Here is a 27215-nt window from a genome sequence, read left to right as displayed (position 1 = left end):
TAAGTGTATGCAAGAGTAAAATACACACCATTTTCAATGACTGAAACAACTATAAAACAATTCACTAATAATTTTATATCGATTGTATGTTGAAATGACATTTTAAACATTGAATCAAGTCTACTATTTCTTCTCATTTTTTCCAATGGGGCCACTAGAAACCTTAAAATTACACTATGTTGCTCACATTATATCTCTTAGGGCAACGTGGGTTAAGATTGACCTGGGGAGACCCAACTGGTACCTGGGGTAGGGGTGGGGGTTGTGGCATGGCCTAAGATGCTGGAAAGTAATAGGCTTGGTTTTTAACAAGCCATTTAAGAATAAACCTCTTAGAAAAGATAGCACGGTCCGGAATCACCCAGGCCATACTGTGGGAAGACGCTCTCGTCTAGGAGGAGGAAACAATGACTTAATTTCCTTGAAAAGCCCCAAAGATCGAAAGTTCGGCCCATCAAGGCTCCCGCAGTAACCCAGCGGCCTCCTGGCACTGGAAGCCTGGCCAAACAGGCGTGGGAGGGCCCTGCCCGGAGGGAGGAGCGCTCCCGGGTCGCTCAGGGAAGGCCCAGAAGCCACGCGGCTCAGCAAACCACCCCCACGGCTGGATAGGAGGACACTTCACTGGCCCCTCCTCCGATGACTCTCCCTAGGCCCTTACCCTGAAACAAGGTAATCTCGTTCTCAGCCCGGGGAAACAACGCCCACCGTGCCCACGACTACCCCACTCCAAGGCCGCTCACACAGTGCCCTAAAAGACCCGACCCTTGTGGGCAGGTGGGACGAGGAGAAAGGAAGAAACCTAGCTGTGCGCTGCAGCTGCACGCGCCTGCGCGAAAACCCCTGCTCGGCCCCAGTTTCAGCCTGTTACAGCGCCTTCGTCCCTCCTACTTTTCCCCGCCCCTCCTGGGTACGTCACAATGAGTGACGTGTAAAGCGAACAATCACAGTCCCTCTCCTCGTGAGCCAGTAGGGACAGGGGAGGGAGGGGAGGGGGGAGGGGAGAGGACGGAAGGAAAAGGCTTCGGGGACTGGCTTGTCCCGGTCACCCAATCAGAGAGCTCTGGGGAGGAGTGGGGCGGGGCCCGAGAAGAGGGTGGGGGAGTGGGGCTAGGGAAAGGCATTAGAAGGCTGCGGGGAGCAGAGGGCGGGCTCCCAGAGATTAAAAGCAGCCAATCAGAGCTCGCCGGCTTCTTTCGGAGAGCGGCGTGGGGCGTCGCCGCCGCCGCGCGCGCCGGGGGCTGGTTAAGGCCATGAAACAAAAGAAACCCTGAGAGGGGAGCCGCTGCCACCTCCTGCAGCCCGCCCCGCTGCCGTCCCCACCCACCCACCTAGTTACCTACCTCTGCCTCCTTCCTCTGCCCCTCCACCCCGCCCTCTCCAGTCTCCGGGCGGCCCTGGCGCTCCTCGGCCCGGGTCGCCAGCCCCGCCGCCTCCCCAGAGGAAAGGTGTTTGCGCGCTGAGCAGGGCCCGAGCCCTGTCCGCCATGGGGCTCGCCGCCCGCCGCGCCTGACCCGGCCGCTGCCGCCGCCGCCGCCATTGACAGCGCGCCGCCGCGATGCCGAGCGGCAGCTCCGCGGCCCTGGCCCTGGCGGCGGCCCCGGCCCCCCTGCCGCAGCCGCCGCCGCCGCCGCCGCTGCCGCCGCCCGCGGGCGGCCCGGAGCTGGAGGGGGACGGGCTCCTGCTGAGGGAGCGCCTGGCCGCGCTAGGCCTCGAAGACCCCAGCCCGGCGGAGCCCGGCACCCCGGCGCTTCGGGCCGCGGCGGCGGCGGCGCAGGGCCAGGCCCGGCGGGCGGCGGGGCTGTCTCCGGAGGAGCGGGCTCCGCCCGGCCGGCCCGGGGCCCCGGAGGCGGCCGAGCTGGAGCTGGAGGAGGACGAGGAGGAGGAGGAGGGGGAGGAAGCGGAGCTGGACGGAGACTTGCTGGAGGAGGAGGAGCTGGAGGAGGCAGAGGAGGAGGACCGACAGTCGCTGCTGCTGCTGTCGCCGCCCGCGACCGCCACCTCCCAGACCCAGCCGATCCCGGGCGGGTCCCTGGGGTCGGTGCTGCTGCCCGCCGCCGGCTTCGATGCCCGGGAGGCGGCCGCGGCGGCCGCGGCGGCGGGGGTGCTCTACGGAGGGGACGATGCCCAGGGCATGATGGCGGCGATGCTGTCCCACGCCTACGGCCCCGGCGGCTGCGGGGCGGCGGCGGCGGCCGCCCTAAACGGGGAGCAGGCGGCCCTGCTCCGGAGGAAGAGCGTCAACACCACCGAGTGCGTCCCGGTGCCCAGCTCCGAGCATGTCGCCGAGATTGTCGGTCGCCAGGGTGAGTGCGGCGGGGAGGAGGGGAGTCCAGCTGGGCATGGCCCCGGGCGTGGGTGGGGGAGCCGAAAGAGGCGAGCTCCCGGCTGCAACATTGAACCCGGCGAGTCCCCCAAATCCATCGCGAAGGGATCTGCGAGGAACCGTGGGTAGATAAGATGAGAAGGTGGGTCACCTTGCGAAAACCTACGGTATTCCGCTCGTTTTGCATGGTGAAAGGTGTTAAGTTTCTCCAGGCACCAAATCCGGTGGTGTTCACTTAACTCGGGCTGTATTCGTGGAACACCAGGCTGGCGTGGCACCAAAAACCTCAGTGAGGTGGTAAAAGGTCGGGTCGGTGGTGGATTCGGTATTGTGCACGGAAAGCTGCGAGATTGCAAGTTTGCGCAGCCGACGGTACCCAGCTCACCTTAGGGAGCAGCTGGTTCAGACGAAGAAATTGACAGGAATGGAGGCTTTGTACGAGAGCTCAGTCGAGAGGGAAGGGGATGTTCAAGTGGTGGGTAATGCCATCACCCCCCTCCACCCCTCCGCTATTCAGAAACTTAGCTTTTGAAGAGCAGCCTAACTCTGTTGATCTTTTTGTATTCCCTTTGATACATTTTAACTCTCGAAATGCCACATTGGCTGTCTTTTAGAACTACTCTAGTGGACACGATGAAGAGAAAATGGACAGTAAGGTAATTGAGTTAAGGAACTCTATGCGATTATACAGTTTTCAGTAAATTCTCTTCACTTGCCAGCACACCAGCACTGCAGACAGACTCCTCCCACATTGTTCAGACAAAGGACCTATGTCTCAGATTCCAGGAGTAGATTTGTGAAGGTGGGGGAAGGGGATGCCCAGAGTACCTCTGTAACCGACATTTTTAGGGAAGGTCCTCTGCTCTTTAGTATAGCTTCCCCCCAGCCCCTCCCCCCAATACTAAAGGAGTAAATACTACCCCAGCTGCCTTATTTCAATATAGCTTAGCCTGGTTGATGCATGTCTCTTTACTGTTAGGTTGAGAGCATTGTTGGGGTCAAATAAAGAGAAATAATGGCGCTGCTGCTTAAATGATCTCATCTTTCCCAAGTGGTCTAAAGTACACATAAATAAGAGGTCTGTGGAAATGGTGGTTTCAAATGTCAGAGTTGGCTCATTTCTTACCTCTCGGATTTTAATAAGAAAAACCCGTCTGAAATCTGGATAAAGGAGATAGCTTATTTCAGACTGCCTGATGACTAGTACTTAAAGGCACTGTTCGAAGCTGGTACCATTCAATTGAGAATTTATTCCTGTAGTTTGGTAAATAAGATTCAGATGCCTTGTTTTTGTTTTGTTTTGTCTTGTTTGGATGGGCTTGGGGGGCTTTTTTGTTCTTTGTTTTGCCATACTTAAGATACTAATCTAGGAGAGCGCTGTTTCACCTTGCATAGAATAAAACTGTAACATCTCAATTTATAAATCCAAAATGAGTTGGCCATTCAATTAACTACATCAAGGAATTGCTATGTTTCAAGCTTCTGTTTTGCCAGGTGAGGGTTTATGGCAGTTGGGAATGTGAGGTTGATTCAGACAAACTTGCTGTCCTTAAACTAGGAGTCTAATAAACAGTGGAATGGCACTAAACTAACATGTCGTTTAATGGCACTCACTGTAGTGAGTGTGTGACAAACAGACAGGGCTTGTGAGAACATCAGCCCTGTAGGGACTTGGAGAATGGATAGGACTTAAATGGAGATGAAGAAGGAGAAGGACTGAGGAACAATGTGAGGAAAGGTGTGGAGGAATGATCTCTAAGTATGATTAGAAAGTTTTGGGGGTTTTGGTTTTGTTTTTGTTTTTGATACTTGGGGTCTTAAAAGGAGTGTGGCGAAAAGAGGCTGGGAAGGTGTCTATTCAGGCCAAAGTACGAAAAACTAAATGCTGTACTAGGATTGCACTGCCTGAGCACAAGTTGCTTCAGTGTGCTTACAGTTTAGGATAACAAAAGAAAAGAACATTTACATTATTTGCCAGTTTGACTAAGGACAAGATAATGATATCTTTTGTATATTTAGTGAAATACAAACTTTTGTCCTTTTCTATATTTAAAGCACGAAAAAATGATCCCTAATTACACAGACTGTTGTCTTTATACAAATCCATTATTTAAAAGTAAACTGAATTCATTCTGAGTTTTTATTTTGTACCATCTCCTGAATTACAGCAAATGAGATAAAATCTTTAGTTTTTCTGGGCTGTGCTCATTGGTTAATAAGGAAATGTGGTTCTATTTATGTCTTAGGACATGGAGACAAATTGCTGACTATTCTCTTGCACTTAATATTTCCCAGAGCTGACAGTCCTGTTAAAAGGATGCCATCATCCGCTATCTTAAGAGCAGAAAGTCTTGTCCCCCTTTTCCTGTTCTGAACCATGCACCTAGTGGATCATTGACCCCTTCCCCATCTCCACCCAGCAGCCAGCACCATAACAAAACCTGTAAAGTGTGTTCCCACTCCCACCAGGAACAAGGCAACTTCTAATGTTTGCATCCTTCTATAGGGTGGTAATTTCTCTTTTCTCCAAGCGAATAAATGGGGCAAATCACTTAATTTACTTGTCTGCTTTGGATGAACTGAACTTTCATTCTTAAGGATTATCCATTCCTGCCATTTTATTTATTACCTAAAGTTGTAATTTTCTGTTTGTCATCTCTTAATTGGTTTTGGAAATAAATATGACACAGATGGAGACATTTCTGACTTCAGCTCTGAAGCAAAGGGTAGGACAAATGGAATTCTGAGTCATATAGACTAGAACTCATATAGATGGCCTCTGGTTCCAGTATCTTTAAAAAAAAAAAAAAAAACCCACTGCTTTTGATAGTGATGAAAGTTGTCAGTGTTGACCTCATATTTGCACTCCCATATTTGCAAATGTTAAATTGGCCCCATTTTTTTAAGATTTGCATCTCATATTGAAACCAACAATACTGTAAAATAAAGCCATGAGCTAAATAAAGGGGCTTTTTGATAAGCACTGAAGTTTTAGAATATGAGCTAGAGATTAAACCTGACAATAGACTTGGGGCCTGGGTGGCTCAGTCAGTTAAGTGTCTGACTCTTGATTTAGGCTCAGGTCATGATCTCACACAGTTTGTGGGATCAAGCCCCACATCAGGCTCCATGCTGACAGTGCAGAGCCTGCTTGGCCTTCTCTCTCTCCCTTTCTTTCTGCCCCTCCCCCCCCATTTGTGTGTGTGTGTGTGTGTGTGTGTCTCAAAAATAAATGAAGTAAACTTAAAAAAAAAAACCTGACAACAGACTTAAAACTTAAACTTTTGTTGAACATAGTACCCACAAGACACATTCGCAGTGGTTAATATGAGGTTTAATGTACAGCCATTGATGTCCAGTTAGGTTAAAAAGTGAGTTAAAATAAACTCTATACCCATTCTTAACTACATTATAAGTAAATACTGAATGTCATATATTCAGTTGTCTTAGAAATTTGTAACATAGGGGGTGTATGTTACTGTTTAAGCTTAACATGGGTCTTCATCTATTTTCAATAGTGACTTTATATGTATGTTGTTCTCTTACCTCATAGCCTGGAAGAGTTTCCAGCTTTTTTTGATTGTACATCCTGTCAAAAAAATTAATCTTGTACTTCCAAAGTTTGTATATTTGTGTATGAATGATATGTATCTGATATATACTATAAAAACATGTAAAAAATTTAAAGAATGAGGTAACAGTGGAAATTGGAGTTCTATTTTTTGTGTGTCTACACTCTAGTGGGCTCTGTACCTTTGGCTGTCACTGAGCTCGACCCCTTCGGACATTGTTTTCTTCTCTATTGAGCTACTCTGTCTCCACTGATTTCCCAGTGGTTATTTGTGTGGTCACTTTTAAAATAATGAATATGTTACATTGTTTCAATATCTCATAAACACATCCTTGTGACAATTTTCCCCATTTTATTAGGGTAGAACCACTCTTAAGTTTTAACATAATTGAAATAAGGTATATGCTTATTTGTGTATGTTCAAAAGAAAAAGAGAAACTTAGGTCATGCCATACATAAATTCCTTATTGAAGAAGAAATACACATTTCTTGAGGAGAAACTGTTTCAGAACAACGCTAAAGTACATTATCTTTTTCTTTTATGGAGTAGGGGGGATTATTGGCCTTCTCTTTGCCAGGTACCATAATCCTTCTAGGCTGTTATCCCCATTTTATGGGTGTAGAAACTGAAGCTCCGAGAGATAACTTGCTCCAAGAAAAAAAAGTGGAACTTGGATTTAGACCAGTTTGTTTGACATCAGAGATTAAGTTGCTGCCTCTGTATTCAAGCATCCTGCTCAGGAAGGTTAATGATATTTGAGTTAATTTCCTCCCTAATCCCCTAATCTTTGGGATACTGTATTTCTAGTATAGATAACTTCAAATATCCTCACTCTCCAAATAAATTTACTTAATAAAATTTTGATGTCTCTGCTACCCAGAAGGCACAGTTCTCATTCTAATATTCTCCTCATATGCCTAACTAAAAATTCACTGTCATTTATAGTTCAGAAAGTTAATTTGTGTTATATACCTGCTAGCTTTACAAAGCTTATATTGTAACTTCTAGGCTTTAAAATTTAAATTTAGTTGATAATAGTTTGTTAGCTCTGGGACCATTGGGAAAGGTTCAATTATTGTTTTGCAAATGGGTGGGGAATCTACTGCCTTTTCTTCCTGGCTCATTCAGCTAATGAACTATTTGGATTCACTAGGAGGAAATGGAAAATAAGGTGGTAATACAAGGGTGTATTTTCTACCCCCTGGTTACCAGCAATCTAAAAATGATCCAGGGAGTCAAGTATACAGGAACTGTTAACTCTGTTAGAGATTCCTGTTTAGGAAAATTTTCAACAAAGTTTATGGCTTAGAATTCTATGTAGCTCTTCTTTCTTATATCTTAAGTTTTCAAGGAAAGATAGTATTTAGTTATAAGATAGTGCTTAATATTTTGTGCATTTGGTTTTGAATGAATTTGATATTTGTACAGATTGAAAGATTTGATACTTTTGCCTTAAACCAAATACAAAAATGTTCAGAATATATGTTTTAATATAAAAAACTACCCAAATTCCCTCAACAGTCTCTGCTCAGCTATGGTATATTGGAAAGAGTCTACAATCAGAAATTAAAATTTCTAAATTTGATTACTCTGTGCCAGTAACTCACTTTGTGATCTTGGACAAGTCACTTAAACTCCCTAGGCTTCAGATACCTCTTCAGCTGGATGTAACCTTATCGATAATACCTCTAGAAACTGAATGATACAAATAAATTGAAACACATGAAACTTTAAGCGATAAGTACATGTTGTTTTTGTTAAGTTAAATCTGATATTAAGTCGAACCACTTTTTAATCTCATTTACCTTTCTTGGCTTTAGCAGTTTCACACATTATATTCTTCTAACGTGTAACAACTAGAACCATCTGATGTCTGAATGCCTTCTGGCTACACAGCACTTCTGTCTGGATAGATTTGAATTATGTTGTGATGACAGCGAACCCCAGCATCTCAGTATTAAAACAATAAAGGGTAATTTCTTATTCGCAGGGGCTCTGCTCATTTCAGTTATTCAGGGACACGGGCCAGTGCAGTGGCCACCATCGCAAGTGTTAGCTGGTCTTCCCATGTGCCAGCGGAATAAGAGACAGTAGCATAGGACATGCTGGTCTTTAAATATTAGACCCGGAAGTAATAATTACATCTCCTGTTTTGTTAATCAGAGTAAGTCATGGGGCCACACCTAACTTCAAGTAGGTAAGAAGGTCCATTACAACCATGTGCCCACAGAAGAGAGCCAGAATATTCCTGAACAGCTATAGTGACTACCACAGTATTATTTTATGATCAAAGGGATTGTTACAGAATTTTTTAATGTAATTTAGGCCATGTAGAATTTTTGAAGTTGAACTCCAAATGAAAAAATAAGTAACAATGTTCATAAGAGACTAAATAGGTAAGTGTATTTGCAGTTTAAAACCTCCTTTAGGAAACTCCAGGTAGATTATGGAAAATCTATTTTAAAACCCCATTGATCTTCAGTTAATTCCAAAGTGATAGTTTTTTTATTATTATTATTATTATTATTATTATTATTAGACTACATCTTAATACCTCCCAGATGGCTTTTAGACCATAATTTCTGAGTTTACTTTTAACTTTTTTCCCCATGCCACCATTAGGTACCATATGGACATTTTTAAAGATTAAATATGATATTTAAGCTTTTAAAATAATTTTCTAGTATTAGTATTACCAAGTCCAACTATACTACATTGAATATATGCACAGCCTAGTGCCATTTGGATAGTTCGAGTCTTTATTCTATGATTGAGCACTGCATAACATTAGAACCTCTTCCGTGCCAGTGTTTGGGATTTAAGAACAATTCATGTGGGCACGGTTTGTTGCCTTTGTCCAGTAAGCAAAAATTACAATTCATTATATGCAGAGAATCCTGATTTGACTACAAATAAAGTACCATGGAATAATAAGATTGGCCTTGAAATTATAAAGACAGTCCTTTAATGAAAACTGCAGGTGTAGTTAAAGATTAGCGTGAAGTAGTTGATCTTCTGGACACCATTGGAGGAGTGTAGGGAGGGAATAGTTCCAAACAACTAAAAGATTTCCCAAAAGGGTTGCTATTATTAACAGTATTTACATTTCAGGCTGACCTTTTTATTACTGTCCCTTTTTCCTTACCACTCATCTTCCCTTTGACATACGTTCTCCCTTGCCATCAGTACCATTTTAATGTACTGTAGGAAAGGACATTGGAACTTGGGAGGTTAGAAAAAAACTTGTTAAAGACTTGGTTTCACCATTTATTGCCTGTGACTTTGGACAAATCACTTAACCTTACTGAGCATTTCTTGTGGGATAAAAACCTGTTCCAATGACTTGTCCTTCCTGGCCCCTTCCATCCCCCACTTGTTGTTGGGATCAAGTTTGAGAAGATGTCCTTAGTACAGATTCATAGCACAATTGAAAGTACAGACATAATAAATTATATATGAGGCAGGGTAAAGTTTATAAATCTGCTAGATTTGTACTCTGAGCACATACTAGGTTGAAACTGAAAATTGTCACTTTAGTAAGTTTTTCCCAGGGTATACCACTAACTAAATGGTCCACAGTATATATTTTTTTAAAGTTTACAAATGAATCTGATTATTATATGGTACCCAAATAGAAGTAATTCTAAGGTTTCTATTAACATCCTCTAAAGCGCATGAGCCTAATTTTAAAATCCCCAGTTAGGAGAATTGTTCTAGCTCTCTTCTCTAATTTATACCCTTATCTAGGTGTTTCAGCTTTGGTGAAAGGCTAAATATGAGCCTTTTTTTTTTAAGTATTTCAGTTTTCTTGTCTAAGTGAAAAAAGAAGGGGAATTTTAGATTTTAACTCCTTCTTAAGAATCTACTAGAAAAATAAGTTAGGTTCAGAGAATGGTGTATTTTAGGAGTTATTAGTTCATAATTTTGGGCAATTCTAGGCTTCGGTTTTCTTCATGTATAAAATGAGGTTGAATTAGATTATTTCTTAGTGCTCTCACATTCTGATTTTTGTCCAAAAAGAGTCCCTGCAATCATGCAAAAGTATACCAGATTTCAGATTCCCAGTTAGATTGACTTCAACATATCCCCTCCAAGTTCAGTAAAGTTGATAATATTTCAGCATGCTTTATATAATCAAAATGTTAAGTTTTATCTTCAGGAGATAAATCCTTTAAGTGTTTTCAACTTCCTATAGAAAATTGATTCAAAGTCAAACAGCTTTTTTTTTTTTTTTTTAATTATAAACCTTCAAGTGTGTGAGACAGTGTATCATCTCATTTGATCCATTCTTATTCCCACCATACAGATAAGGAAACAGATCTGTGGGAATATAAGTAACTTACCCAGGGTCTCAATCTCATGGAATTGGAGACTTAAACACTGCTATCTCAGTAAGTGGTAGAACAAGCAGACAAAAAGATCAGCAAAGATACAGAAGGTTTGAATACTATCTGCAATATAAGAAAAGAGACTGATATCTGTACATGAACATGTGTAGACATCAGATCATTCTGGTGCTTGAAACTGATACAAGTCAGTGAGGGCAGCACTGAATCTTGGTCATCTTTGCATCCTTGATAAAGTACCCAAAGCAAGGTAGATGCTTGTGATGTTTATTGTATTTAACTGGATTGTTGGATTAGACTTGCCACTTTACTATTCCTGTTTTAATTTCCATATTGTGGTAATTGGGGTTTTCTTCCCTCTTGCTTTTATTCCCAACCCTTTATGTAAGGAGCCAGTCAACCTGAACTTAATTTGGAGCTTTGTTTTATGGCCAGTAGCAACCTTCTTGATTTAAGGCATTAAAAGTCAAAAATAACAAAACTAAAATCACAATAATGAAGCTGTTTGAAGTGCTGACAGAATGATATCTACAGTGAGACTGTATTCACAAAACATTTGAGGATTTTGACTAGAAGAGCTACAAGGACACTTGAACTCTAGAAAGGAAAGCATTTATGATACTGTGCATTTATGAATAGTTTGCATTGCTGATCCAAACAATGTAACTGTTGGGTTAAGTTAGTATGCATAAGAAACACTCTCTTATTGGGATTTAGCTGATATCCATCAGTCTTTGAAAACATAATACCAAAATTGAGTTCCTGTAAAGTTAAAGGAGCTTTTGAATAGGTGTCTGGACTATCCCTCAAGGAATAGGATCCCCTCTTAATTCTAATATATCATGACACATGAAATAATATGTTCCTCCAGTGCTTTTAGAAAAAAACAGTATGGAGTCATAAGAGGCATGTGGGGTTGTTAAGACAACGTGGGTTTGAGATCTGACTTTCCCGCTGGGAGATCTTGAGCAGTTCAGGTTCTTTCCTGCCCTTCTTAAAGCACTGTTATGATGACTAAATGGGAATAAATCTAGATAAGTTTGGAAAACTGAAAAGTGTGCTACAGATTTTTACTTTATTATTTCAGGAAATACTTGAAGAGTGGTTGGGCATGGTTGGGTAGTCTTGTAAGTTACCCTTTACTGGGGAGCCAGGGTGGGGTCAGTAGGTTAGGCGTCTGACTTCAGCTCAGGTCATGATCTCACAGTTCATTTCATGGGTTCGAGCCCCGCATCAGGCTCAATGCTCTCAGCAGAGCCCACTTCAGATCTTCTGTCCTCTTCTTTCTCTGCCCCTCCCTCCCTCACATATGTGTGTGCTCTTTCTCTGTCAAAAATAAATACTTAAAAAAAAAGTTACCCTTTACAGAGCCACCTACTTGAAAAACGGGCATTGTAATAAGCATTTTTAATACATGATTTCATTTAATCCTTGTAAGAACCAAGTGAGAAAAGTATCTTTAATCGTAGTTCTTCACCCATGAAGGAAAGATAAAGGTTTACTGACCTGCTAAACTTCACAAAGCTGGTTAGTGATCATCCGAAGTCAATGTTCCCAACCATTATTACTCAACCTACTTTTCCTTGAGGAAAGGAAGAAAAGATATATGTGTATGAAATAAGGTAGTATCTGATTGTCCCAAGTTCTTTTAAGACTTTAAAAAAGAAACAGTGACTTTTTCCTAGGAGAAGAGGGACTTGGTCAAAAATGTAAGCATCAGAAAGGACCTAGAGGTGGAATGACCTGACATTGAAACCAGGAGTAGAAACAGGGTGGGGGGGGGGGGGAGAAACTGGTGATAGACTTAAGACCCAGGCCTTCAGATGATCAGTTTTTTGCTTCTTACATTGTTTCCTTTAAACTATGCCTTGGAAGATTCATATGTGGTAGCAGTAATGAGTCTGCACCTTTGTACTATTTTGAGTTCATAGAGCCAGGCTTCACATGTACAGCCTCATCTTCCAAACGGCCATGGTTGTTACTCAGAAGCTATAAGGTGTGGAGCAGAAGTACTGTGGGTTTTCCACGTTATTTGGGGAAGTATCTGAGCAGAGACAGAAGAGGAACAGGAGGAACAGGGCATGTTTAGGAGATGATAAAGTCTAGAAGAAGCTGAGTTATGGCTACCCGATGGGAGAGAAGTGGGGGAGGGGGTCAGCGGGTGGTTTTAATGTCAGGCCAAGGAGTTCTAATTTTCTCAAAGGTAAAAGAGCTACTCACAGAGTTTCATTCCCCCTCCTTATCTGTGTGTCTGTGTGTCTGTCTATCTGTCTATCTCTTTATAAATGTTTATTTGTTCTGAGAGAGAGTGAGAGCCTGCAAGCAAGGGAGGGGCAGAGAGAGAGAGAATGAGAATCCCAAGCAGGCTCAGCACTGTCAATGCAGAGCCACCCAACTGAGCCACGCAGGCTCGACTTATTTAAAGTGTGTGTGTGTGTGTGTGTGTGTGTGTGTGTGTGTGTGTGTACTACACCGATATCCTAGTAGGATTCTTTTCCCTTAAAACAACACTCTTGGGGGGAAGTTTTGAATAAAGGTACATGCCAAGGATGACCCAAAGTGGATATATACACATAATGCAATTTTGGTGTTTAGCTTTCTCAAGTCACCTTAAGTTAAGGTATATGTAGCTAATTTATGAAGTGAACGGGAAATACAGTGAACTTCTAGAAAACAAAATACTCTGTGAAAAATCAGCAACAGCTCACATAACATTTGGGGCTTGTTTCTTTAAAAAACAAAAGAAGAAGAAGAAGGAAAGAAAAAAAAAATGGGCATGTGGTGGCTCAGTAGGTTAAGTGTCCAACTCTGTTGATTTCGGCTCAGGTCATGATCTCACAGTTCCTGAGATCAAGCCCCTCATGGAGCCCTCTTGGGATTCTCTCTCTGTTCCTCCCCCACGCGCACGTTTACGCACTCTCTCTCTCTCTCTCTCTCCCTCCCTCCCTCCCTCCCTCCCTCCTACTCCCTCTCTCTCATAATAACTAAACATTAAAAAAAAAAAAAAGATTCTTTGCCCCTACAAGATGGAATTTAAACCCCTTGCTGTCATTGAAGATGTGTCCACCTTTCACTGTGTGTGGTAACTTTGGCAGCATTAGAAATCTAAGGCAGATAGTAAACAAAATTAAAGAACGGAAAAAGATTTCTGGATTGAGCCTTCCATTTTCCTTCCAGCTCCTAGAGTCCACCTACAGTGTCCTGCCAGAAGGTCTCCATAGGCAGTTCACAGTGGGGACTGTGGGCTTGTTCGCAGGCTATCCAGAGCACATCACATCTCTCCACTACCTTCAGTTAAACTTTTCTTTGATAACCCCCACCCCACCCCCAGTAAAAGAACATTTGGCATTGCAGCCCTTCTTACGCATGTTTTACTGAAATATTTGGAACATGTTGAGTTTTGGTACTGTTTTTAACTTTAATTGTTGTTTTTAATGTTGATTACAGCCTATTAAATTGATACTGCAACCCCAGGTTTGAGAAACCCCGAACATCCATCGTTTCAGTTCTTTTTCTTCCTTTTAACTCCTCTCCCAGCAATGAGAGAGAGATGGGTCCCTCTTAACTGCTATGCCTCTGGCAGGAGAGGTCCTCTTTACTCTGCAGAAGCAAGGCGGGACCGGACCTCTGCTCACCAGGGAGCAAGAAGGCCATGAATCTGGCCACAGCTCCAGGGTTTTAAGGCAAACCCAGCCCCAGCCAAGTGATATAGATAGAAAGGGGAAATGAGTTCTTATACTAGGGCTAGATTGGAGACTTTTTCATGTGGGGGATTTACTTCCAAATCAAAATAGAATTACCACTATAGAACTTTGTATCCTAGTTCTTAACATTCTACACATTCTACATCTACACATGCTGGTACAAAGCTTGACATCTGTTCTTTTTATCAGTAGCTGTAAGAAGACCATGGTTAGACCTCACCTCTTAGAATGAAAAAGCCTTGTTCAGATTTCAGGTTATGAAATCATTTACCCTGCAGTTCGTACAATTTAAAATAACGTCAGTACTAGCCAAAAGTCTAATGAATATATATATGCTAAGTCTAGTAAAATGTGTCATTTCTTTATATTTTAAAAAAACTTTTCTGGTTTAATCATACTTCTTGGAAAAAACTAATGGATTTGTACGGTTCAAAATTATTAAAATAATAAAGAGTGTGGAGGAAAATTAAGGCTCCCTTCTACCCTGTCCCCCTAAGTGAACCAGTTTTATGACTGCATTGTATTCCATTATATATCTGTACTGGCCTCATGCTAATATAATTAAGTAATATAATACAAAGGTCATTTTATACCTGTGCAAGTATTTCTGCAGGATCAGTTCTATGAGTGGGACTGTAGGGGCAGAAGGATCCATGCAGTTGTAATTTTGACAAGTAATGCAAACTGCCCTTGGGCAGTTCATACTCCCAGCAACTAAATATAAAGGTCCTTTTTTTCCCTGTTCTTAGTAGCACTGTTTTTGATACTTGTTTTGATATTTGATATTCTTATAGGTGGAAAAAGACCCTTCAGATCACATGGAAATGGGAATTTTCATGTTTCGTAGCCATTTGTAGATTTCCTTTTCTGTGAACAGTTTCTTTTATTTTTTTAAATTAGGTTTTGGTGTTCTGATACGTAGGGCAGGTATATGTATGTATGTAAGAGAGAGAAATTAGCCATTTGTGGTATAAGTTGTAAATAATTATTTCTTTAAATTATTTTTGGTGACTTTTGCCATGCAGCAGATTTTTTAAGTGTAATCTAATTTATCTGTACTTTTATGGCCTCTGAGTTTTATGCCACTCTGAGATTATAAATTCTTCAATGATTTTTTAAATATCTTAGACTTTGCAAATAGAAACTTAATCTAAAATACTCTAAAAACCTTTGACCTCCTTCACCTATAAAATAATAAAACAAGTTTGTTTTTTCTTTAGTTTGTGTTGCCTATTTAGAAGTCTCCCTAGTCAGATTGTCCCCAACTTTGCTGTGTGTATGTATATATATATATATATATATATATATATATATATATATGTATTCATTCCTAGAAATCATGTGTTGGTTGTTTGAACCTCAGTGTGTATGTTCCTATAGAAACAACATTATGATTGATGAGGTTTCCTGTAGTCCTAATCCAAATTGAGGCTATTGTGTTAAAACTGTCTTAGAAAATTTAGGAGAGAGAAGAAATACATTCTTTTATTTTTGTTGGCAGTGGCTTAGAGGGGCTGGGCTTTGCTACCTTCCCATTACCTCCTCTGACCTGGAAGACCTAAATAAGTACACAGTCCTTTGGGGCAGGATAGGCCTATCTGACTCCCCTATCTCAGAAGTGGTCCCCACTCAAAATATTTGTCTTCAGTCCTCCAGAGCCAGTTATTAAACACCTCTTTGTTAGTACCAGCCTTAGGCCAGATAGCATTCTGGGTACCTTTAGGCATATTTTCTTCCTACTAGGTATTAAAAAGTATTGTATCGTGCGACTGATGGTTGCTTCTAGTCTCAAAAGTATTTATTTGGAGAAGTTTACTTAATTCAATTTTCTAGTGGTCAGTATTAGTAAGGATTGAGAGGAACTAACCTCAAACTCTTTGGTTATTTCTCTCTTTGTCCTTAATAGAAATTCCCAGTGTTTTTCTGCAGGATGAACAGGACCCTCTTTGTTAGAAATGTGGTTCCAGCAGACTGCCTTCTTGTTAAATTGTAGCCCAGAGTATCTGAATAATAACAATAACTCCCCTGGACGCATAATGTGAACAGTTAGTTATTTGTTCACATCACAGCCTTTTAGAATTTCTTAGATAGCTCTCCATCAGTCACATATTGGCCAATGGAAAGTGCTCTCGGTTCACAGCCCTAAGCAACATCTTTTGTGCTGAAAGAGGAGTCTTCTGAAGATTCAGTCTATATAAAAAAATAGATATGGAAGTTTTATTGCTCGTGTCTTCTAATTCACTCTCTATTGTGGAGCAAAAGCAGTAGCATTGCCTTATAGTCAAAAGTAACACTATCAACTCAATCTTCTTGTAGTTCTTTATAAATGTAAATTTACAGCAGCACTATTCATTCATCCATTCATTTGAGAGAGAGAGCGCACGTACAAGCAAGGGAGAGGGGCAGAGGGAGAGAGAGAATCCCAAGCAGGCTCCGTGCCCAGCACAGAGCCCAATGCGGGACTTCATCCCACAACCATGAGATCATGACCTGAGCCAAAATCAAGAGTTCAACGCTTAACCGACCAAGCCACCTAGGCACCCCTACAGCAGCAGTCTTTGTAGTTAAAACTGTCGAGTTTTACAGTAACATAAATTCAACTCCTTGAAGTAATTTCTTGATTGCCCCCAAGCCACCTCCTCCCCTTGGCCCTTCTTACCTTATCCAGTTACTGCACTAAATGCTTTCCTTGCAGTTTTGCTTTTAGCCCCTCCCTGCCAAACAAATCTTCTCAAATGAATATCTTTGAATTAGAGTAATCTTGACTCTAAAAGTGTTTTTATGATAAGCACCTAGGATCCAGCAGTGAGAAAACAAGCCATTTCTTTGTAAGTTTTACAGTTTGTTGAAAGGGGGAATAGGTGTGGGTTAAGTTCCAAAAATCCAATGGTAGGTTGAAGAAAGTTGTGTTGCATATGTTACAATTGAAGTTAGCATAATCAGTTCCCTTCAACAAAGTTGCATTAGCAATGTGGGGCTAGAAGATGAAAGTCTTGAAAAGCTCAGCAAAAAAAAAAAACCTTACATTCAAAGCAATATGTATAAGAAAGGCCCAGTGTTTATAAAGGAAACCAATCTTTGCTTCAACATGTGCTGTATGGGCGCCCTAAAGGTATATACTTCTAGTCAACCATCCAGTGGTTTGGGAATGCTTATGCTTAGGAAGGGTACACAAAGCAGTCCTGAGGGATAGGAACCTTTGTAGAGGATGAGGCATCTAAACTAAAATATGAAGGCCAGCAGGAATTAAAAAGCAAGCAGAGGTGGGAGTAAAGAGGCAAGGACAAAGGAACATTCTAGTCACGGAAGCAAGGGAGCATGGGTAAGGAGTTTAATACGGTAAGAGCACACTGCAGAGTTACAGAAGTGAGGAAGGAGAAAAAGCAAGTGGTAAAGAGATCTAGAGAGAGGTAATCGGGCCCCAGGTAAAGAGGGGCCTTGTGTGCCCAATTGCTTGGACTTTATCCTTGTGGTAAAAGGGAGCCATTAAAGCACTTTATGCAAAGAAGTGATCATGTGATCTGTGCTTTATTTAGAAACCATTATTTGATTAAAATGAATATAGCCAATGGGTTGGAGTGAGGTGGGACTGGAGGCAGGGAGACTTGGGGGAGGAGGAGCTTTTACAGTTAGCAGCTTAGAAATGATGTATGTAAAGACTCAGTTTGTATGTGTTATGAATTCATTGGGGGCAAAAAAGGGAGGAAAGATTTAAGAAAAAGACCACCCCCAAAGTGTGACATGTGTCTTTAAGAGCACCTGGCCTCAGGGTACCTGGGTTTCTCAGCCAGTGACTCTTGATTTTGTCTCAGGTCATGATCCCAAGGGTCAAGCCCCGCCCGCGTCAGAGTCTGTGTTGAGCATGGAGCCTGCTTGGGATTCTCTTTCCCTCTTTCTCTCTCCCTCTCTCCCCTATTTGCGCGCTCTCTCTCTCTCTCTCTCTCTCTAAAACAAACAAACAAAACCTGTCCTCTTCATTTTGAGGAACCTAGATAACATAATATATTCATGAGAACAGATGTATTCTAGCAAGCTTCATGGTAAGATCTTTGAAAACTATAACCCCATGGCTCAGTTGTCCATTTAACACTTTAAGTTACACTTTGAAGCCCTCTAATCTCATGTAGTTGGTTCTGGTAATAGGTGATTGCTCTAAAAAGTCAATTAAAGAATTAATGGATTGTTATGTATGTGCATCTCCAATATTTTATTTTAACTTAAATGCATTTAGGATTTGGGGCCAAAACCTTTCATTTGAGAGTGGGTCTGCCAATCTGAGTAGTCTTTTAATAAAATCCATCCAGTGCCCATATTCCATACAATTTCCAATATGTTTCTTTTGAATTTAGCAAGAACTTTACAGTGAGGGCAGCATCATTCTGTGTTAGTTTTTTACCCCAGGCCTTTACAGTCGTCTCACTCATGCATAATTCACCCTTCTCTTCTTTAAGGTACATATATTTATTGAGACTTTCAAAAATAATCATCTTAATTTTCATACAAGTACAGTGTCTTTTTGCATTCATGTTTCACTGGTTTGTGTCATAGTTAATTGAGTTAGTGCTTGCGTACAGCTAGAAGAAACAGTTATGGGGATACCTTACTTAGTAAGCCTCACATTCAACTGATGGCAGCAGATGTGAGATAGCCTTTGGGCCATGAGCATTTTGCTCATCAGGTGAGTTTACAGAGGAAAGAGTAATGTTAAAAGATGGCAATTAAGTGGAAAGCTGTTAAAGAACTTCTGCTTTATAGTATAGTTGTATGAAATTTGAGGTTCTCGACTGACAAAAAGACCATAGATTTTAAGTTAGACTGGGTTTAACCGTTTTCCTGAGCTTCATTTTCCTTATCAATCAAAGTGTAATAATCAAGTTCTTAGGGTTCTTGTATAGATTGAATGAGACAGTAGATGGTCAGTGTCTTACATATGCATTAGTGGTTTTTTCTTTGCCACCAACATCCTGCAAGCGAGCTAATTATTACCGTTCTGAAAGTCAGACCTGCTTGTGGTCTCGCTTGCCTGTACAGAGGATTTCGTGCATCATTTGCAGTGACTGATAACAAGAGAAAGGAAACAATTAGCATGACTTCTAAGATCTCCTGGTAGAGGCACCGCCTCTTCCTAAGTGAAAGACCAGGACACAAGTATACCGGAGAACCAGGGAGCATTTGTGGAGTTAGGAAAGCTTTCTCATCTAGTGATAAGTTTTTATGATGAAGAAAAACTAAAATTAAAACAACAACAGCAACAACAACAACAGAAACGCAGCTGTCCAGAAGCAGACGTTTGGCTTGCACGGAGCTTTCTGTGATTTGTCTTTATCAATATTATTGACATAAATGTTGATTCTTATGAAATATGTTCTTTCTAACAGGTTGTAAAATTAAAGCACTGAGAGCCAAGACAAACACATATATCAAGACACCTGTTCGTGGTGAGGAGCCCATTTTTGTTGTCACTGGACGGAAAGAAGATGTTGCCATGGCCAAAAGAGAGATTCTCTCAGCTGCAGAGCACTTCTCCATGATTCGTGCATCTCGAAACAAAAATGGCCCTGCCCTGGGAGGATTGTCGTGTAGTCCAAATCTGCCCGGTCAAACCACCGTTCAAGTGAGGGTCCCCTATCGTGTCGTGGGATTGGTAGTTGGACCGAAAGGAGCAACTATTAAAAGAATTCAGCAGCAGACCCACACATACATAGTAACTCCAAGCAGAGATAAGGAGCCTGTCTTTGAAGTGACAGGGATGCCCGAAAATGTCGACCGAGCGCGAGAAGAAATAGAAATGCATATTGCCATGCGTACAGGAAACTATATTGAGCTCAACGAAGAGAATGATTTCCATTACAACGGTACCGATGTAAGCTTTGAAGGTGGCACTCTTGGCTCCGCGTGGCTCTCCTCCAATCCGGTTCCTCCGAGCCGCGCAAGAATGATCTCCAATTACCGAAACGATAGTTCCAGTTCTCTGGGAAGCGGCTCCACAGATTCCTACTTTGGAAGCAATAGGCTGGCTGACTTTAGTCCAACGAGCCCATTTAGCACAGGGAACTTTTGGTTTGGAGATACACTACCATCTGTAGGCTCAGAAGATCTTGCGGTTGATTCTCCTGCCTTTGACTCTTTACCAACATCTGCTCAAACTATCTGGACCCCCTTTGAACCAGTTAACCCACTCTCTGGCTTTGGGAGTGATCCTTCTGGTAACATGAAGACTCAGCGTAGAGGAAGTCAGCCATCTACTCCTCGTCTGTCTCCTACGTTTCCCGAGAGCATTGAACACCCACTTGCTCGGAGGGTTAGGAGCGACCCACCTAGTACAGGCAACCATGTCGGCCTTCCAATATACATCCCTGCTTTTTCTAATGGTACCAATAGTTACTCTTCTTCCAATGGTGGTTCCACCTCTAGCTCACCTCCAGAATCGAGACGAAAGCACGATTGTGTGATTTGCTTTGAGAATGAAGTTATTGCTGCCCTAGTTCCATGTGGCCACAACCTCTTCTGCATGGAATGTGCCAACAAGATCTGTGAAAAGAGAACGCCATCATGTCCAGTTTGCCAGACAGCTGTTACTCAGGCAATCCAAATTCACTCTTAACTATATATATATACATAAATACTATATCTCTATATGGACTCGTAAAGGCATGGGTATAATGGTACCCCCAGTAAACTTCCTAATGAATTCTTATGACTGTTATCAGGCTTTATTGGGATTAGGCTAAAGTTGTTAGTAAACTTATAAAAGGCTGCTATGGTAACACTAAACCTAAGTGGTCTCTTGTCTATTAGTTTGGTTTGAATTATTAATACTATCCTGTAGACCCAGAGACATAGCTTGTATAAGAATTGCTAAAACTGAAGTTCAGCTTGGCTGAGTGAAGATAATCATAGGTTGTGTGGCCTATGAGAAAAGTATATGCGTCTAGATTTCAAAACAGTGGGTCCCAAAGCCTAACCACATTAAGAGTTTATGGAGGGTACTTGGCATTACAGATGATTCAGACACTTCCAGTGCTGCCTTCTTTACACTGCCAGTTTTGACAAAACAGGTTCGTTTTTTATTTTACAACAACTTATGCCTAATTCTGCAGGATTGCAAGTAACTTTTTAATGCATTGTGATTACTTATTGGTAATAATAGGGCTGATGGCAGTTTACTCGATCACTGGTTATAATTTGGGACAAAAACTGCTACATTGACCTTCATCTCGCCCAGAATGCTCACGGCTGGTATGATCATTGGATCAGGAATGCAATTGTGTCGATTGTGAATTCCTACCCATTGCCTCCCTCGGTGAATGTGGAAATGACCACCTGGGTTTTCCCATTTCGGGAAGGGCTTTGGGATGCACCTATATTGGCTAATAATTGAGGATGCGAACATTCCATTCATTAGTCTGATCAAGCTGTTGATTAATTTTTAGACTATAGATCAAAATGTGAAACATTTTATGTTCAATCCATATTTGTCTTGCACATTATAAATATATTTTTATTTTTTAGTAATTTAGGGGAGGGGAGGGAGAGAGGGATAATAATGCCCTTAGCATAATTTACAAAAGCAGCTGTGATGACCTTCAATCAGTTTACTTCATTTCAAAACTATTTCCAATCACGAGGAAAGATTTCTTTAAGATACACTTTTACATTTCACCTGTGGATGTCTGTAACTTCATCCTCAGTATGTTCCCAAATCTGTGCTGGCATTGAAAGGACAAAAACAATATACTGGTGGGTTTTTCTACTAATTATTTTTTGAAGCATTATTTTCCCAACACAAAAGAGCTTTTTTTCTCAATATAACAAAAATTGAAAATCCTATGTGTATTGAATAGTAAATAGACAAATTTTATTTTTTATTTCCACTTGAAGAGTTACATTTCGTATAAAAGTTTACAAATAACGGTTTTTATTTTGATTTTTTCAGTATAAAAATTGCCTTGATGGCATATTATGATGTAATGCTAACTGCTTGTAGGATAGTTAAATGTCAGTATTGAAACCTAATCTTTAGCTGCCGTCTTGTAGATACGAACGAACGTTCACCAAGCATGTATTTTGTATTTTGTTGCATTGTACACTGCAACTAATAAGCCAAGGAATCGACATATATTAGGTGCGTGTACTGTTTCTAAAAACCACAAACTAAGAATGATAAATTATCAATATAGTTTAGTATTTGCTAATTTTACTACACTCTTTTGTTATGTATATGTAGGGAAGTCATAGGGATTATAAATTCAATTTGAGTAAAGTTTAAAACCATATATTTTATGATAAAGGGCCTTTAACTTAAGATGGCCAAAGCACTGATATTATATATTTGCTGTAAAGAGAATTATAAGAGTTTTATTTTTCTGATATTAAAAGTTACTTAATAAAGACTTGTTTCCATTAACTTGAATGTATTCTCCCTGGTGTTTTTCATGCCATCGTTAGTTTAGACTGGAAGATAGCCACTTACCAAAACTGAACATGTCTTTTACAGAATTGCCCCTCTCACACGCCAGCTACCTGTGTTCCTTCTTGCAGTGGTTTTTGTTAGCGTGTTCTTAGTGTTAAATGTGTCACTTAGGCTCCTACCCAAATTTAGCTTTTCCCTTGAATGAGTGTTACATTATAGTAAAATTAGAGAGTTAGCTAGCGTTAGATCGGTTGCTTGTCCACAAGTACATTAGACACATAAAACAGTAAATGACTTTTTATACACTGATGTTAACTAAAATCCTGAATCCATTTAGACTCTATTCAGTTTCTATCCTTTGTTACGGGTTTTTATCTTTTTATCACTAAATCTAGAAAAACAATTTCTTTCTAATACGAGGGTAACAAGTTTTCAACTTTCAGTTGCTTAGTACCTTCTGAAAGGTTTGTGGTTGATAAAAATATTACTCCACTAATGAAACAATTTGATACTGATTAAATTGTTGCCATTTGTTACAAAACAAAAATAAAGACCTTTCTAAGATGTTTTAAAGACACCAAAATTCTGTTCATTCTTAGATTGCACAGCCACAGTAAGTCCTTCCATACTAGGTGTTGGACAAATTCTGAGGCTGTGCTAGGAGACTGGAAAACATAGATTTGACGATGGGTAAGATCACCGCCCTGGAATTACTTTGCTAATTTTAAGATTAATCTCTACAAGGGCGAAATTTTGGGGTGTGTTACAGTGCCAGGTTCTGTCCCCCGATTCGCAGTTTCCCTTTTCTGCCCTTTCAGTGACCCACGGTCAGCTGCTGTTGGTCTAGAGACAGACACCCGACTTCATCTCGTCACGTAGGCATTTTATCATCTCTCATCACGAAAGAAGGGGGATGTTCTGAGAGAAAGAGACCACATTTACATAACTTTTATTGCAACATATTGTTATAATTGTTTTTATTCTTGTTAATCTGTGTCTAATTTATAAGTTAACTTGATCGTAGGCATGCACGTATAGGGAAAAACAGTAAATTTAGGGCTCAGTATTAACCATGGTCAGCTCTAATGTAGGCTGACCAGTGAATATGAATTTCTTTTACTTAATATAAGGTCAAGATCTTTCAGAGGACCTTGAAATTAAGCTACTTTGGAGGCTTTCCTTGCCAGAGGAAACCAAAACTATCTGAAACCAACGTTAGCAAAACGGATAAGCACTTACCCAAGTTCTAAGTCTGGATCCGCCTTTCCTTGGATGCTTGCATTAATTTTCTTGCTTTTAGAAGTATTGGAGAAGAGAGACTCTAGGAAGCCTGTGGACCCGTGTTACCAGGGAATTGCTACACCACTGGATAATCCACAACGTGAACAATTAAGAATTAGGCAAACCTACTGAGTACTTGATATTACATGTTTCCCCCCTAGCTGAAATTGAAGTGTTCCCGTGAAAACTTTTGTAAACCGAACATAGAAGCAGTTAAAAAGCAAAAATCCTCTTCAGATTTCTTTTGGTTGACGAAAACAGGTACTAATGTAGGTCTTTCATAAAAGCAAAGCAGTGCAAAGCAAACTTTCAGATAGCGGAGGTCACCTGTATTCCATTTTCACAGCCTTGGAGGGTAGATGCTGAACTGAAAACAGCTAGCAGTAATTCTTTCAATACAGGATTTTATCAAAAGTCCCTTGCAAAGCAGGTTTTTATCAAGAATGAAATAATTGGGTTTTGAAAGCACGTACAGGTACTTACAACACTTGCAATTATTCTTATCAGTGCATCTGTTAGCATAAAAACCAGACGATGGTTCTCAATATGCTACCAACTCCCCCCTACTCCCAGCCCCACTTAAGTTTCTACTTGGCTCATTCCAAAACTTTTTGTAAATAATAAGGATTAGGATTATTTATAATATACTGCAAACATGTCTTTCATGTCTGTATACTTCAGTCTCCTGAAGCACATAATTCAGTGGTTGCAGTAATACTCTGTTTTATGGCTATTCCACACCTTAACTGTTTTCTGTTAGTGATTAACTATGGGCAGTGGAGCACTGATGAATTAGGAAGGGGTGTTGAGTAACCTAATGAGATTCCATTTAATAAAGATTCAGAATAGCTGTTTTCTTTAAACTGCCATACCTTCCTTTTTGGGTATCTTCAAGCTGACCATGTGAAATAACTGAAAGTTGTGAATGTTAGATTTCCCTACCATATGGGACTTTCTATGCTGCCCCCGTATTAATGTTTGTCTGCTTTTACATCTTAAATATCTTTTATATATATATTTTTTTGATACAGCACCAGTCGGGGAGGGGCAGAGAGAGGGAAACACAATCTGAAGTAGGCTCCAGGCTCTGAGCAGGGCTCAAACTCATGAACTGTGAGATCATGACCTCAGCCAAAGTTGGATGATCAACAGACTGAGCCATGTAGGCACCCCTGCTTTTCCATTTTAAAGGTAGCATTGGTACACCAATGCAAGAGAACTTCCTTTGGGAGGATAAATGGTTAGATAACTTTCTTTTCAACATTTATTCATTTTTGAGAGACAGACTATGGGTCAGGGAGGGGCAGAGAGAGAGAGAGAGAGAGGGAGACAGAATCCCAAGCAGGGATTCTAAACTGTCAGCACAGAGCCCGACGTGGGACTCGAGCTCACGAATCGTGAGCTATGACCTGAGCCCAAGTGGGATGCTTAACCAACTGAGCCACCCAGGTGCCCCTAGATACTTTAAATGGTAAACAGAGTTCATTGATCCGAGATGGGGATTGATAACCCAAGAGGAAAAGAGCTGAAGAGAAACCACACATTTCTAGGTCGTCAGGGTGTTTTTTTTAACGTCTAATGGAAAATGGAGGTGTAACACTATGCCTAAATGAGTTGCTGCTGCCTTTGTGTTTGTGTTTAAAAATTATAAACCTTCAGGGTACCTGGGTGGCTCAAGTTGGTTAAGCATCCTTTGATTTCGGCTCAGGTCATGATCTCAGGGTTCAGTTTGTGAGATGGAGCCCTGTGTCAGGCTCTGCTCTGACAGCACGGAGCCTGCTTAGGATTCTCTCTCTCTCTCTCTCTCTCTCTCTCTCTCTCTGTCCCTCCCCTGCTTGTGCCCTCTAGCTTGGCCTCTCAAAATAAACATTTAAGAAAATTTAAAAATTAGAAATCTTCAATCTTTGTGAGAGTGTGCATAAATAACTTATTAAACGTGACAGTCTTAAGGAGGAGCTATGACACTCAGCTGAACACAACAAAACTGAAAAGAACTGGCTTAGTAATACGAAGCTTGCTAGTTTGAAACGGGAAATGAGGGCCAAGATTATGTAAATTTTTGTTCAGTGCCTCCCAGCAACATTTCAGTGTTTACCCAAAGCCTCCAGCAGTGTTCTGCATAATTTATGGCATACATTAATATTGAGCATCAAGATGGGAAAAGGTGGTCTCACCATCTTAAAGGCTGTATAAAACTTCAAAATACAGAGATGACCTATGCCCCCCCAGAGACAGATGGAGAGGCTGTTAAGTTAGAATGTTCTTGGAAAAGTCAACAGTAGTTAGCCTCTACTAACTACAAAAATTAGAGGGCTTTTTAAATGTGATCCTGGAACTGTAAGAAGGCAATTTTTTTAAACTGGGAAATGAATCGTAGGTATTTCTCTATTTTAAAGCATCAAGGCTCATATCTTCCGTGACATTTCCCAAGATCAAAAGCAAACAGTGGAACTTTTGACATTCTCTGTTCCTGCAATTTCAAGGGAATTACCAAGACATAACAAGTGACCTGAATGGGGTAGTGATTTCACGTCTACCTGAGTCATAGATGTGCTGAAATACGGAAACTAGGCCTTGTACTTGAAAGATGAACTTACAACTTACAGAGTTAAGATTTCAAAAAGGATTGACAGCTTGTGGATTTCGCTAATGCTGAACGTTTGTAAATAACCTTTATTTAAAGTCTTCAAGGTTCACTGTTGGGTGACAATTAGAAGAATATGATGGTAGAGTTAGTAAGAAAAGCCATGCCTATTTATTGTTAGGAAATGGTTAATATCACTTAGGAAAAAACGTTTTTCTGAAAGTAAGACTTTAAAGCCACAGAGAACACAGGAGAGATGGGCTAATTTCTTCCATGTTGGTGGAGTCTACAAGAACTTGGTGGAAATAATTTTAAGAACTGTGTATGTGTGAAAATAATTGTGTGGGTGTCTGAAAGCAGCTCTTAAAGCTTCTTTCTTAAAAGTCTGTACCACCTCAGCTGAGGACTTTTTTTTCTGTATCAGACTATTGGGGAAAACCAAGAAAAGATGATGAATGGGCTCTCGGGTGTGTTTGGATCCAGTAGCAGCTTTCCTGTTATTCTGTACATTACTGAATTTGTACTTCTTGGAAAGGACATTCTTCTTTGCACATGTGTTAAGTCACCCAATAGTATGCGTAGGATATTTCTTTTTAATTCTGGAAGTTCCAGTATCTAGAGGCTAGACATAGGTTTGTTTTTTTCGGTACATGGTGAAGTTTCCCAGAGTTGACATTCTGAGAGCCACCGTCTCATTCAAAGCTGAGAAAACAAGCTCCGAAAGTGTCTAATTTTCCTAGCCTATCCCAGTGGCTTTTCTTGATCCACATGAAAATCGAAGAAATCTTATTCTCATGCCTAGAAGCTTATGCTGAGGACTCTTGAGCCAGGATCATATTTTATGTTTTCTCTTCCCAAGCAGGTGATTCCTAGTATGTTCTGGAAAATCTAGCTTCCGGTTAAAGATTGTATTTGTGGTAAAGAATTACAGAAATGGCCCTTTTGCTTTTACTTTCTTTGCTGATAGGTCAGCCTGCTTGCTATTCTGTTTC

The 27215-nt window shown here is 41.0% G+C and overlaps 1 protein-coding gene across 1 annotated transcript; it reads left to right on the top strand.

Annotated features, from left to right (window-relative positions):
* Positions 1-1540: 1540 nt before the first annotated feature.
* Positions 1541-20719, top strand: MEX3C (mex-3 RNA binding family member C). The gene is made up of 2 exons (XM_042962041.1): positions 1541-2303; positions 19324-20719. Exons 1-2 carry the CDS (start codon positions 1556-1558, stop codon positions 20547-20549), a joined length of 1974 nt encoding a protein of 657 aa, XP_042817975.1. The 5' UTR covers positions 1541-1555; the 3' UTR covers positions 20550-20719.
* The last annotated feature ends 6496 nt before the right edge of the window (positions 20720-27215 follow it).

This window comes from Panthera tigris, chromosome D3 (genome assembly GCF_018350195.1).
Source record: "Panthera tigris isolate Pti1 chromosome D3, P.tigris_Pti1_mat1.1, whole genome shotgun sequence".
Taxonomy (NCBI): Eukaryota; Metazoa; Chordata; class Mammalia; order Carnivora; family Felidae; genus Panthera; species Panthera tigris.
The sequence above is the reverse complement of the archived record's forward strand: the minus strand, read 5'-3'. Positions and strand labels throughout refer to the sequence as shown.

What these genes read in the sequence shown, in the direction of transcription:
- MEX3C (XM_042962041.1), top strand. Translation starts at nt 1,556, where the DNA reads ATGCCGAGCGGCAGCTCCGCGGCCCTGGCCCTGGCGGCGGCCCCGGCC. An exon ending in CGAGATTGTCGGTCGCCAGG is followed by an intron (nt 2,304 to 19,323) that starts GTGAGTGCGGCG and finishes TCTTTCTAACAG; the next exon opens with GTTGTAAAATTAAAGCACTG.